Raw genomic sequence first — 12,396 nt, forward strand, 5'->3', positions numbered from 1 at the left:
TGAATGTCATTTGCAAACATCAAAGGTCTAAAGTTATGCTACAAAAGAAAAAAAAATTAAGCATTTCAAACATGTTTTGTATTGCTACATTAGTTTCATAAACAGTTTTGTGACTGACAACGATCTTTCTAGCTAGCAAAAACTCAGACAAAAAGTATATTACCGTTCAAGGCCATATATATCACTAGTGTTGGTCAATCTCTATGTTACAAGGTTGAAGCATTTCAAGGAAAAACTGGTAATTTACAAATCAACAAATTTAGTTAATTAAATAAAATAATGTTAAAATTGTTCTTAACAAATGACAAAATATACTGGAAACGATATATATGGCTTAATCAAAACGTGTACAGGAATCTCTTTAATTAGGTGACGTTACCTAACATCAATTAATATGGAATTCTCTCTCTTCTTCTCATTGCTTCTCCCCTCTTATGCAAATCAAACTCATGAGGTGGACTGGTGGAGCATTGCTGTCCAACCAAATGAACTATATGGATCAGACGTATCCTCCGGACCACATGGTTGGGTGTTATTTCAAAAGACTAGGCAATGCAGTTAGGAATGAGACAAAAAGTTACAGTCCAGGACTGATGTGGTCTGGACGACCAAACCACACATAGTTTTACACTTCTTTGTTTGTGTTATTGAGCGTAGAGAGATAAGAGGCCATATCTCATTGGCTTCGTCAGAACCGAGGTTTTGCTCTTCACTCTTTTGTAAGTAATAGCGTTATCCGCAAGTGATAAGACTTTGCTTTAACATATAATTATATAAGCTAACAATCAGTTACCAAGGTTAAAGTTCAAACAAAAAGAAAATCATGTTACCAAGGTTTGATCCAACAAACCATAAAGCTTGTCTATCTGTGCTTGAGGATACGACCAGTAATGCAAAACAGGTTCAAGACTCCGTGTTGGAAGCAATACTTTCATGTAATGCTCAAACCGAGTACCTTAGAGGTTTCCTCAGCGGTCAACTCGACAAGCAAAGCTTCAAGAAGAACCTACCCATTGTGACCTACGAAGATTGTCGCTCTTATATTGATCGTATTGCTAATGGAGAGTCCTTTAATCTCATCTGTGATCGACCCTTCATTGTTCTCTTGACCAGGTACCCTTTTAAATCTTGAAGTCTCTACAGATCTAGAGCAAATGTATATATGGCTATGTGAATGAATCTGTGATAATTGAAAACAAATTCAAAGCTTTTGGTGTTGTCATGTAAAATGCAAGATTAAGAAGAACTAAGTGCTGACTAGAGTCTTAGAAGAGCCTTGAAATCTAGAGGAAGTTTGGCCACATCCCACATGCAGTTCTTAATTCCTCTTTTTGTTTTTTGCAAAAAATAAAAATAAAAACATTTAGAGGAAGTTTGGCTCAAAACTTGTTGATACATGAGTTTGTTAATATTTAACCATACAAAGTAGATTGAAGTATATATATATTAGATTGAGGTATATAAGATGTAAAGAATAAAAAAATTTGTTATTTTTGCAGCTCAGGTACTTCAGGAGGAGTTCCAAAACTGATACCATTGACAGCAGAGGAAATGGAACAGGGGATATTGTGTGCATCTCTCTTTAATCCTATGCTCTCCAAGTAATGAGTTTCAAACTCCAAGTTGTGTCTTGTTTTGTTATTTCCAAAAACAGTAAGTAACCCAAACTCGTTATTGGTACTATTTGCAGGCAATTCGAAGGGGTAACTGAAGGAAAATCTCTCATGTTTTATTTTGTTACCAGAGAAAGCGAGACACCTTCTGGATTGATGGTCAGGACTATAATAACTTGTATTTTGAAAAGCTTGACCCCAGCCAAAAAATTATACTGGTAAACATTTGCTCCCATATTAGTCTTGAACATGCTCTTTGGTGCTGCTAGTGTTTCTTTATTAATTGTGTGTTGTTATATGATTTACAGGGATAAAGTACAGATAAGCCCGCATGAAATGACGACTTGTGAAGACACTACCCAGCGCATGTTCTGCCAACTGCTTTGTGGGCTTCTACAACGAGAAAATGTATCTCGCCTTGATGCACCATTTGCTTCTTCCTTCCTCAAAGTAATCAAGTTCCTGGAGGATCACTGGAATGAACTCCAACATTAGGACAGGCCGTGTCAGCGACTGGATCACAGACGCTCAGTGTCTTTCAGGGATCTCTAAGTTCCTCACCGGTCCAAATCCAGAACTAGCGGGCCTAATCGAGCAAGAATGTAGTAAAACATCATGGGAGGGAATAGTGAAGAGACTTTGGCCAAAAGCAAAGTGCATAGAAGCAATCATAACTGGCTCCATGGCACAGTATATACCAATGCTGGAATTTTATTGTGGTGGTATTCCTTTAGTTTCATCATTATACGTCAGCTCTGAATGTTCAATAGGTATCAATATAGATCCTCTGAGCAAGCCTTGTGATGTTTCTTACACCATCATCCCAAGTATGGCATACTTTGAGTTCTTGGAGGTCAAGAAAGACCATCAAGAAACTGGTCATGATCTCACAGAGAACCATGTGGTCGTTGATCTTGTTGATGTTAAAATTGGTCATGATTATGAACCTGTGGTAACAACGTTTTCTGGTAAGTCTCTCTCTTTAAAATAAATATTAATTGTATTAAAGTTATCATAGTAAAAAATATTTAGTTTGTAGTGATGTCGCAAATTATTTCTATATTACTACTTTTAGGGTCCGATTGGTAATGGCTGTAGCTTTAAATATTTTGCTGTAGAAAAAAATCTGTAGACTTTTTGCTGTGGCTTTAGATTTTATTGCTGTAGAATTTTATTGAAGCACTAAAAAATTGCTTTGGATATTTGGCTCTGCAGAGCACTTGTACAGCTGTAGGATATTTTAAGAGCTGTGGTTTCAAAAAAAAATTTAAAGCTTGATTGCTCTGAATTTGGTGCTGTGGAAATAAATAAGGCTGTGGACAGCACCTACAGCAACTACCAATCACCCCCTTAACTAAAACTAGATTTCCACCCGCACAACCGTGCGGGTATATATTTTCACATTTATATATGTAGACATTTGTTTTACATAATTACTATATATTTTTAATGTTACTCACATATTTAAATGTTTGTATAATTATGTCAAATATAATAATTTTATAGTTTTCATGCTGTAAATTAAACTCATCACATATATATATATATATATATATATATATATATGTTGCTTATTATATATTTGTCTTATTGAATTTGCGTTTGATTACTAAACTAAAATTTTTAATGCATGAAACAACATATATGAAAACAATTTTGTATTTAATTTATTTATAATCATGATCCGTAATTAAAATTGCTAGATTTTTTTAGTAATTTCTAATGTTTATTAACTTTATATAATAAATTACTGTATATTAAAAAGTTTAAGATAAGTTAAATTTTTATACATGTATTATATAGTTTACTAATATTAACCCGTTCTTCCAACATATTATATTTTTAGCATAAATATTTTATATTTATGAAAATAAAATATGTTAACTTATCAATTTAAAATAATTTTATCATATTTTGTTCAGTATAACATTTTTATTTTAAAATGATAGATATTATTATAAAATTGATAAAATAGGATATAATTTTATTCTTTTAGTAACATTTCATTACTAATTACAAAATTAGTTGAAAATATTTATATTCAATTTATGACAATTAAGATCTTATTATAATCTTTTTCATGAGATTTGTTAGAATTTTAATTTTTTTTTTTTTAAAATAAAAGATATTATGATTAAAGTAGTTAAAAATATTATGTATATTAGCATTAGTGATATACATTTATTATAAAATTTAAATGATGGTCCAAATAAAAATATCACTCATCAAAAAATCATGATTTTTATTTTATTAGAAAACAAATTTGAAAAAATTAAAATAAATATAAATATTTATTTCTAACAAAATCTTTAAAAATTATTAGTAAATGTATTTGTGAAATTAATTAATTTTATTTTATTTAAATTTTCGTTTATAAACCAAAACTATATTCAATTTTAATTTCTAATTATATTTTATGATAATTTAAATTAAAACTAACTAATTTTTGAAAGTAAATTTAAGAAAGATTCTAAGAAGATTTTAAAAAGATTTTGTTAGAACATTTTAAATATATTCATTTGTATTTCAAATAAAAAGATAAATATATTAAAAGATATAATAATGAACTTATGTAAAATATGATATTTTCTAGGAATGGTCTAAACTTAAAAAAATCACACATGAAAAGAATTCATGACTTCTGTTTTAATATATAATATATATTCGATCATTCTATTTACACATGATACAAACGATTTTGCTAGTTTGTTTCTCACAAGCTGTATATATATAACTTACAGGTTTGTATAGGTACCGTGTGGGTGACGTTTTACGAGTGACTGGTTACTACAACAATGCGCCAAAGTTTCGTTTCGTGGGAAGACAAAAAGTTGTTCTAAGCATCGACATGGACAAGACCTACGAAGAAGATCTCCTCAAGGCAGTGGCAAATGCTACGCTCCTGCTTGAGCCACATGAGCTAATGCTCACTGACTTCACTAGCCGTGTGGATTCCTCCTCGTTTCCAGGACACTACGTGCTCTACTGGGAACTCGGGAGCAAAGTCAAGGACGTTAAGGTCGAGCCCGACCCGAAGGTTATGGAGAAATGTTGCTTCACCGTCGAGGAGTCTCTTGACTCGGTCTACAGAAAAGGACGAAGGAATGATAAGAACATTGGACCGCTTGAGCTTAAGGTTGTAAGAAGTGGGGCCTTTGATGAGCTCATGAGTTTCTTCGTGTCTCGAGGCTCTTCTGTGAGTCAGTACAAGACGCCGAGGTCAGTGACGAATGAGGATGCGGTTAAGATATTGGAGGCGGCTGTTGTTTCAAAGTTTGTTAGCCGGAAGATTCCATCGTGGGAGCTGCATGAACTGCATTCTAGCCGATAAAGTCACCGTTACTTCATGCATAGGGCTCTTGATAGAAGAGCAAAATAATAAATAAAGAGAAAATAAATCACCTATTACAAATACTTACTCCGTTTTTTTATATAAGTCGTTTTAAAAAAAAAATTATATTCCAAATTATATAACATTTTCAGTTTTCAATGTAAAATTTATTAACAGGTCATGATAATATACATTATATTTTATTATTGGTTGATTTATAGTTAAGTAAAAATAATTAATGATGTTTTTGTTTAAAAAATATAAAAAATAAATGATTTTTTAATCTATGTGATAATTCTAAAATAACTTATATTAAAAACTGAAGGAGTATGTAATCGAATACAATGACTCCATCATAATCATGGGGTCGTGTTCAATAAATCGTCTCTCTTTTGATGTTGTTGACAGTTGAGACAATTTTCCATAAATAGTTATAAATCATTGGAAATCTTTTACCAATTTTATTTCAATTTTATGTCTATTAGACAATTAATATTTAATTTTAAAATATATTAATATTTATTATTTTCATGTTTCCGAAAAATCAATAAAATTGATTAAAGATAATTAGCGTGAATCTTTCAAAGTTCTAAAATATTCACTGATAAATGTTAATATAAAAAAAAAAACAAGAACGCAACGGCGTCGTTTCGGACTTGTCACACGATGATACGACAGCGTTTCACTTAGCTTGAGCCACTATTCTGTGAACGTGGACTTACGAAAGCTACAGACCGTGTGGACCCAACTTATAAGATCCAACGGCTGCTACTCTCCCCGACACGTCACCATTTCCGCAAAAAAAAGAAAAAAAAAATCAAACTCACAGATCCTTCCCTCATCAGTAAAACTGAGAGATCAATCCCAATTCAAAACAAACTCCGGCGACGATGATGCCACCGGAGCTACAGCCGCGGCTGTTCCGGCCACACATAACTTCTCCCTCCGGCGAACCAACCTCATCTCCCCCCAATTACCCTCCCCACATGACCAGAACCTTCACTCCTCGATCCAACACCCCTCCCCGATTCTCCCCCTCCTCGTTCGCCTACAACGCCCGCATCGCCACCGCCCTCGTCCCCTGCGCCGCCTTCCTCCTCGACCTCGGCGGCGCTCCGGTCCTCGCCACCCTCACGATCGGCCTCCTCATCTCCTACGTCGTCGACTCGCTCAACGTCAAGCTCGGAGCCTTCCTCGGGATATGGATGTCGCTCCTCGCAGCTCAGATCTCCTTCTTCTTCTCCTCCTCCCACCTCTTCTCCTCCTTCAACTCCCTCCCTCTCTCCCTCCTCGCGGCGCTCCTCTGCGCCGAGACCACGTTCTTGATCGGATGCTGGAGCTCGCTTCAGTTCAAGTGGCTCCACCTCGAGAATCCGTCGATCGTAGTGGCTCTCGAGAGGCTTCTCTTCGCGTGCGTCCCCTTCACGGCGTCTTCGCTTTTCTCCTGGGCGGTAATCTCCGCCGTGGGGATGAGCAACTCGTCTTATTATCTAATGGCGTTCTCTTGCGTGTTCTATTGGATCTTCGCGATTCCTAGGGTGTCTTCGTTTAAGACCAAGAACGAGGCTAAGTACCATGGAGGAGAGGCTCCTGATGAGAGCTTCATCCTCGGGCCGTTAGAAAGTTGCTTCCTTTCTTTGAATTTGATGTTCACGCCGGTTCTATTCCACGTGGCGTCGCATTACTCTGTTGTGTTTACCTCAGCTGCTGCGGTTAGCGATCTGCTGCTTTTGTTTTTTGTCCCTTTCTTGTTTCAGTTGTATGCTTCGACGAGAGGTGGTCTTCGGTGGGTTACCAAGGACTCTCATCAGCTGCAGAGTGTTAGGATTGTGAATGGGGCGATTGCGATGGTTGTGATTGTGATTTGTTTGGAGGTTAGAGTTGTGTTTCGGTCTTTTGGGAAGTATATCCAGGTGCCTCCTCCGTTGAATTATCTTCTTGTGACTATGACGTTGCTTGGAGGTGGTGCTGGCGCTGGTGCTTCGGTTCTTGGGATGGTCTCGGGTGGTTTTAGCTCGGTTGTTTTCACAGGTTTGGCTGTGGTTGTGAGTGCTGCGGGAGCTATCGTTGTAGGATTTCCAATTCTGGTAAGTGTTTTGCTACCAACTGAACAGCTTCTGTTGCTTTCGTTATTGATAACTAGTTCCTGTAATCAAATTAGGATTGGAATTAAATAAGTAGGTATCCAGTGGATTTTGTTTTGTAAAGTAATGAGAGAATTGGCATGCATCTGGTAGCTTACATCATCACAGTAGCTTTGTAGAACTTGCTGCAGCCAATTGACATGGTTGCTTTACTGTTTACCGTCTTCCAAGTAAAGCATTTGTTCATATATGAAGTATAGATTCTGAAAGTTAACACCTTGGATTGTATTATTTGCCTCATTTTGTAAAGTTTTGTTTTTGATGTATGAGCATCGCTATAGTAATAATGGAATTTGACTCTGTTTATATTGCAGTTTACTCCGCTTCCTGCAGTAGCTGGGCTTTATTTTGCTCGTTTTTTCACAAAGAAAAGTGTGCCCTCTTACTTTGCATTCGTTGCTCTTGGAAGCTTAATGGTTATATGGTTCGTAATGCATAACTACTGGGATTTAAACATATGGTTAGCCGGCATGTTCCTCAAGTCATTCTGTAAGCTTATAGTGGCTAACATCATCATAGCCATGGTCATCCCTGGTCTTGTTCTTCTCCCATCAAAATTTCACTTCCTGACTGAAGCTGGTATGGTGGCCCACGCGTTATTGCTGTGTTACATTGAGGACCGTTTTTTCAATTACTCAAGCATATACTATTATGGAATGGAAGACGATGTGATGTACCCTAGTTACATGGTTATGTTGACGACGCTTATTGGATTGGCTGTTGTGAGGAGACTACTTGCTGATCGCCGAATTGGATCAAAGGCAGTCTGGATCTTGACGTGTCTGTATTCAGCAAAGTTGGCTATGCTCTTCCTATCATCAAAATCAATTGTATGGGTGTCTGCAGCTCTCTTGCTGGCCGTTTCCCCTCCCTTACTGCTATACAAGTATGTACTAGGCACTATAACTTTCATAAATGTCATCTCATCTTGAACTTTTAACATTGGTTCTATTTGACTGTATTGATGGAATGTGCAGGGAGAAATCGAAATCGGCCTCTAAAATGAAACCATGGCAAGGTTATTCTCATGCCGCAGTGGTTGCTATCTCGGTTTGGTTTTGCCGGGAAACGATATTCGATGCGCTACAGTGGTGGAATGGAAGGCCTCCATCTGATGGCTTGCTTCTTGGTTTCTGCATCGTTTTGATTGGTCTGGCCTGTATACCAATTGTTGCCCTCCACTTTTCACATGTCCTGGTATGTCTGTTATGAGTTTGTCCATTACGCTCAGAGGTTACATCATAGAGTCAAATAAAGCATGAGAAGAAGAATATTTATCAATTTTTTTTTTTTTTTTCTGCAGTCAGCGAAGAGAAGCTTGGTATTGGTAGTGGCAACTGGATGCATGTTTATTCTGATGCAGCCACCGATGCCTATGACGTGGAGTTACCATTCAGAAATGATCAAGGCCGCTCGTGAGTCAGCTGATGACATTTCCATCTACGGATTCATGGCATCCAAACCGACATGGCCGTCTTGGTTGTTAATTGTGTCACTCCTGTTGATTCTTGCTGCTGCCACATCTCTAATCCCAATCAAATACGTGGTAGAATTGAGAGCATTTTACTCCGTCGTCATGGGTTTAGCTCTCGGTGTTTACATATCTGCAGAGTTCTTTCTACAAGCCGCCGTTCTACATGTTCTGATTACTATAACAATGGTGTGTGCCTCAGTTTTTGTCATTTTCACCCATTTTCCATCTGCCTCAAGCACAAAGGTGCTTCCCTGGGTGTTTGCTCTTCTCGTGGCTCTATTTCCAGTGACGTATTTGTTAGAAGGGCAGGTCAGAATCAAAACTCTCAGTGATAATGTTGCGTGGGGTTGGGATGCAGGAGAGGAGGATAAGAAAGTCACAGCAATGTTAGCGATTGAAGGTGCACGAACATCTCTTCTAGGTCTCTACGCAGCGATATTCATGCTCATAGCTCTCTTGATTAAGTTTGAGCTCACTTCGCTTTTGCGTGAGAAAGTCTCTGAGAGCAGTGGTCTGTCAAAAACCCAAGGCGGCGCAAGGGGGATGTTCCCAACACGGATGAGGTTGATGCAGCAACGCCGAGCCACCTCGATCCAAAGCTTTGCAATAGAGAAAATGTCGGAAGAAGGAGCGGCCTGGATGCCAGCGGTTGGTAACGTTGCCACCATCGTGTGCTTTGCCATATGCTTAATTCTCAACATCCACCTCTCAGGCGGCTCAAGCCAAGCGATCTTCTTCCTGGCTCCTATCTTACTTCTCCTGAACCAAGACTCTGATCTCTTATCCGGGTTCGGTGATAAACAGAGATACTTCCCGGTTATACTAGCCATATCAACATACTTGGCTTTATCCTCTCTCTACACTATATGGGAAGAAGTTTGGTTCGGTGGAAACACAGGATGGGGAATAGAAATCGGAGGCCGTGAATGGTTCTTTGCAGTGAAGAACCTGGCTCTCCTAATACTCACAGCGCCAGGTCACATTATATTCAACAGGTACGTGTGGAGTTACACCAGTAAACAGTCAGACGCTTCGCCGATGCTGACCTTGCCACTTAGCTTTGCAGCCGTGGTGATAACGGACGTGTTTCAGGTTCGGCTTCTTGGAGTTTTAGGCATTGTTTACACTGTGGCTCAGTATGTGATATCTAGGCAACAATATATTAAAGGGCTGAGGTATATTTAGACAGCTGTAGAGTCCTTTTTTGTGTAACAATGTTTCATTTTCCCTGTCTTTCTTGACCTTTTGTTTCTCGGTTGATGCATTGAAAATTGCAGAGATACGTTTTACATGACTTAACTCTTATGGTTTTCTTACAAACAAACAAATCTTAGGAACAGAACAGAACACATAGTTGGTGTCTTTATAGATACGTTCTACTCTTATCTTCCTCAGTTTCAACAGCTCTGTACTTGTACCTATGAGCTGACCAAAGGAAAACACAGAAATTCAAAAGGCTCAGAAGCGTGAGGAGCCAGTACAAACAGTCGAATCTCCCTGTGTTTATGTTCTGCGACAGCCACGAGTTTCCATCTGAGTTCCTAGTCGCAGCCTTCACGATGTTGTTCAAGATGGTGGCAGCAAAACACCCTAACCCTCCGGCTAGCGCAGCGTAAGCTGAACCAATACTCTTCATAGCATCAGGTGCTTCCTCGTAGAGAAACTCCAGTAGCCCTACGATGCAGAAAACCTCTGCGATTCCGATGAGACAGTACTGGATTAACAACCAGTATGCTGTTAGATCAGGCATTTGGGTCAAGAAGTTAAACTCGAAACCATGTTGTATCGCGTAATGTCTCCTGTAGTTCTCGAATAGTCCAGCCCAAGCTACTGATATGATTGAAACTGCTAGCCCTATCCCCACCTGTACAAAAACCACAAGTGATGAATGATATGAATACAGATGGAAAGGCTTGAGTACTGAGTAATACCCTTTGAAGCTGGGAAGCACCATGGGGATTGCCAGTGATTCTTCTGGTGATAGGGACGAAGACAGAGTAATAAAGGGAGAGAATGAGGAAAATGCTGAGTCCTGGGAAGACAGGCATGCATGTCACCGGTAGCTTGAGGTGTTGAATGTGTGTGTTGAGTGTATAAGCTTGTTGCACTGAGAGTGTTAGATACTCTGTCAGGACCAGACTGAGCATTACAGTACACGCTGGGATTGGAATCAGTCTTATCAAAATCTTCACTTCCTCCACTTGTGTTACTGTGCATAGCTTCCATGGAGAAGGCTCTAATCCATCTTCTTTCAGCTGAAGCGCCGCCTTGTCTAGCCATCTGCACCACAATCAAACATGTGAGACCAATCGAAGATCATACCAAAGATGTAATTCAAAGAAAACTTACCTGAAATCTTCTGTATGAGGGATTTTACGACTACCATTTATAGCAGACTTCAAGCCTGGAACCTCGTACAGACCGATAAACTCGCTGCTTGTAAAAGCTGCACCTCGTTTGCGAAAAGCAGCAACTAGCACCTGAGCAACCCTTGTCAAGGGACTACCACCAGGCAACCTATGGCGGTAAAGCGGTGTGCCAGCAAAGAACAAAGCATTAGAAATAGCCATAGCTATTGCCAATGTGCCAAAAGCCATACCCCAACCATGTTCCATCTGAACATACACTACCAAAGTGAAGGCAATGATTGCACCTAGAGTGACCGACAAATAGAAGAAGTTGAAGAACCGGTCCAAATGCGTCTTATACTCTTTGCTCTTCTCATCAAACTGGTCTGCACCAAATGAGGAAACACATGGCCTAATACCAGCAGCACCGAATCCGGTTATGTAAAGAACCGTGTAGAGGTAAAGCATCTGCCAAGATTTAGCTGGTTGGCAGTTTCCTAAGAGCAATGATAACTGGTCACAGTTGCTTTGGTCTGGTACAAACATCTTCAAACTTGCCCCCAGTGTTATCCCTATCAACCCCTTCTCACAGACCAAAACAAATAATATATTAGGAACCATCTTTTAGCATTTACATCCAAAGCAGCCAAACATGTCTCTAGTACTTACCAGAAGATACATGGTAGTGAAAATGGCAATGGTCCAGTACCGGCCCAAGTATGCATCAGCCAAGAAGCCTCCAAGAACAGAAGAGGCCTGAGAGATGCCAAGGAAGTTGTTGACTGCGTTTGAAGAACTCTCAAAAGGTCTATGCATCACGTAGAACATAAAGGCCACCATGTTGACTGATAATCCAAAGTACGCCATTCTCTCTGCCATTTCATTTCCTAAGATCGCAACCAAACCAAAACGTAAAGCTTCAAGTAGAAGAACTATATACTGATATTTAAGAAAAAAATGTATACAAAAAAGTTACCAAAAATGAAGAGAGCAGCGATCCAACCACCGGTTTTAGAAAGATTAGCGATGGGTTTGCCATGGATGTTAACAGGAGTGGTGCCACCAGTATAGCCACGGCCAAGAGCAAGACGTCTGTTATCTGATTCCAAGAAGAACACACTCAACTCCTTCCTATGCACTGAAGAGCTTGAACAACCTCCTGGCGTCAACGGGGATTTAATCTCTGATACAACCATGTTGGATGTGCTCTCTCATAAAACCATGGAACTAGGAGTCTCTTGCAGTGAGGAAATAAAAGCAATAATTGATATAACCAAAACACAATCCGTAAGAAGAAAGTGACGTTTGAGGATTGGTTAGAGAAATGTATAAATGCAGTTAGCTTGGAATTGAAAGAAGGGAATTAAATAGACGGAGCTAGCTGGTGAGTGGTGTCAGTAGAGTGGATGCATTAACTGCACGTGGGAGTCCCAAGGACCCCATACTATTGTTGACAGTTTAAAACGTTCAAGAGGGGTATCATGTT

At 39.0% G+C, this 12,396-nt stretch overlaps 2 protein-coding genes and 1 pseudogene across 2 annotated transcripts; 2 read left to right on the plus strand and 1 right to left on the minus strand.

Moving 5' to 3' along the window:
* The first annotated feature begins 256 nt into the window (after positions 1 to 256).
* On the plus strand, positions 257 to 5,183 carry LOC106384109 (annotated as a pseudogene).
* A 538-nt stretch (positions 5,184 to 5,721) lies between these two features.
* Positions 5,722 to 9,861, plus strand: LOC106384118. Its single transcript, XM_013824135.3, has 4 exons — positions 5,722 to 7,031; positions 7,403 to 7,974; positions 8,066 to 8,285; positions 8,392 to 9,861. The coding sequence occupies exons 1-4, from the start codon at positions 5,835 to 5,837 to the stop codon at positions 9,745 to 9,747; spliced, it is 3,345 nt and encodes a 1,114-aa protein (XP_013679589.2). The 5' UTR covers positions 5,722 to 5,834; the 3' UTR covers positions 9,748 to 9,861.
* LOC106384128 (protein NRT1/ PTR FAMILY 6.1) lies at positions 9,823 to 12,241 on the minus strand. Its single transcript, XM_048748090.1, has 5 exons — positions 11,887 to 12,241; positions 11,580 to 11,797; positions 10,912 to 11,492; positions 10,494 to 10,842; positions 9,823 to 10,426 (listed from the first exon to the last, which is right to left on the minus strand). Exons 1-5 carry the CDS (start codon positions 12,104 to 12,106, stop codon positions 9,926 to 9,928), a joined length of 1,869 nt encoding a protein of 622 aa, XP_048604047.1. The 5' UTR covers positions 12,107 to 12,241; the 3' UTR covers positions 9,823 to 9,925.
* Between the last annotated feature and the right edge of the window lie 155 nt (positions 12,242 to 12,396).

Source organism: Brassica napus, chromosome A2 (genome assembly GCF_020379485.1).
Source record: "Brassica napus cultivar Da-Ae chromosome A2, Da-Ae, whole genome shotgun sequence".
Classification (NCBI taxonomy): Eukaryota; Viridiplantae; Streptophyta; class Magnoliopsida; order Brassicales; family Brassicaceae; genus Brassica; species Brassica napus.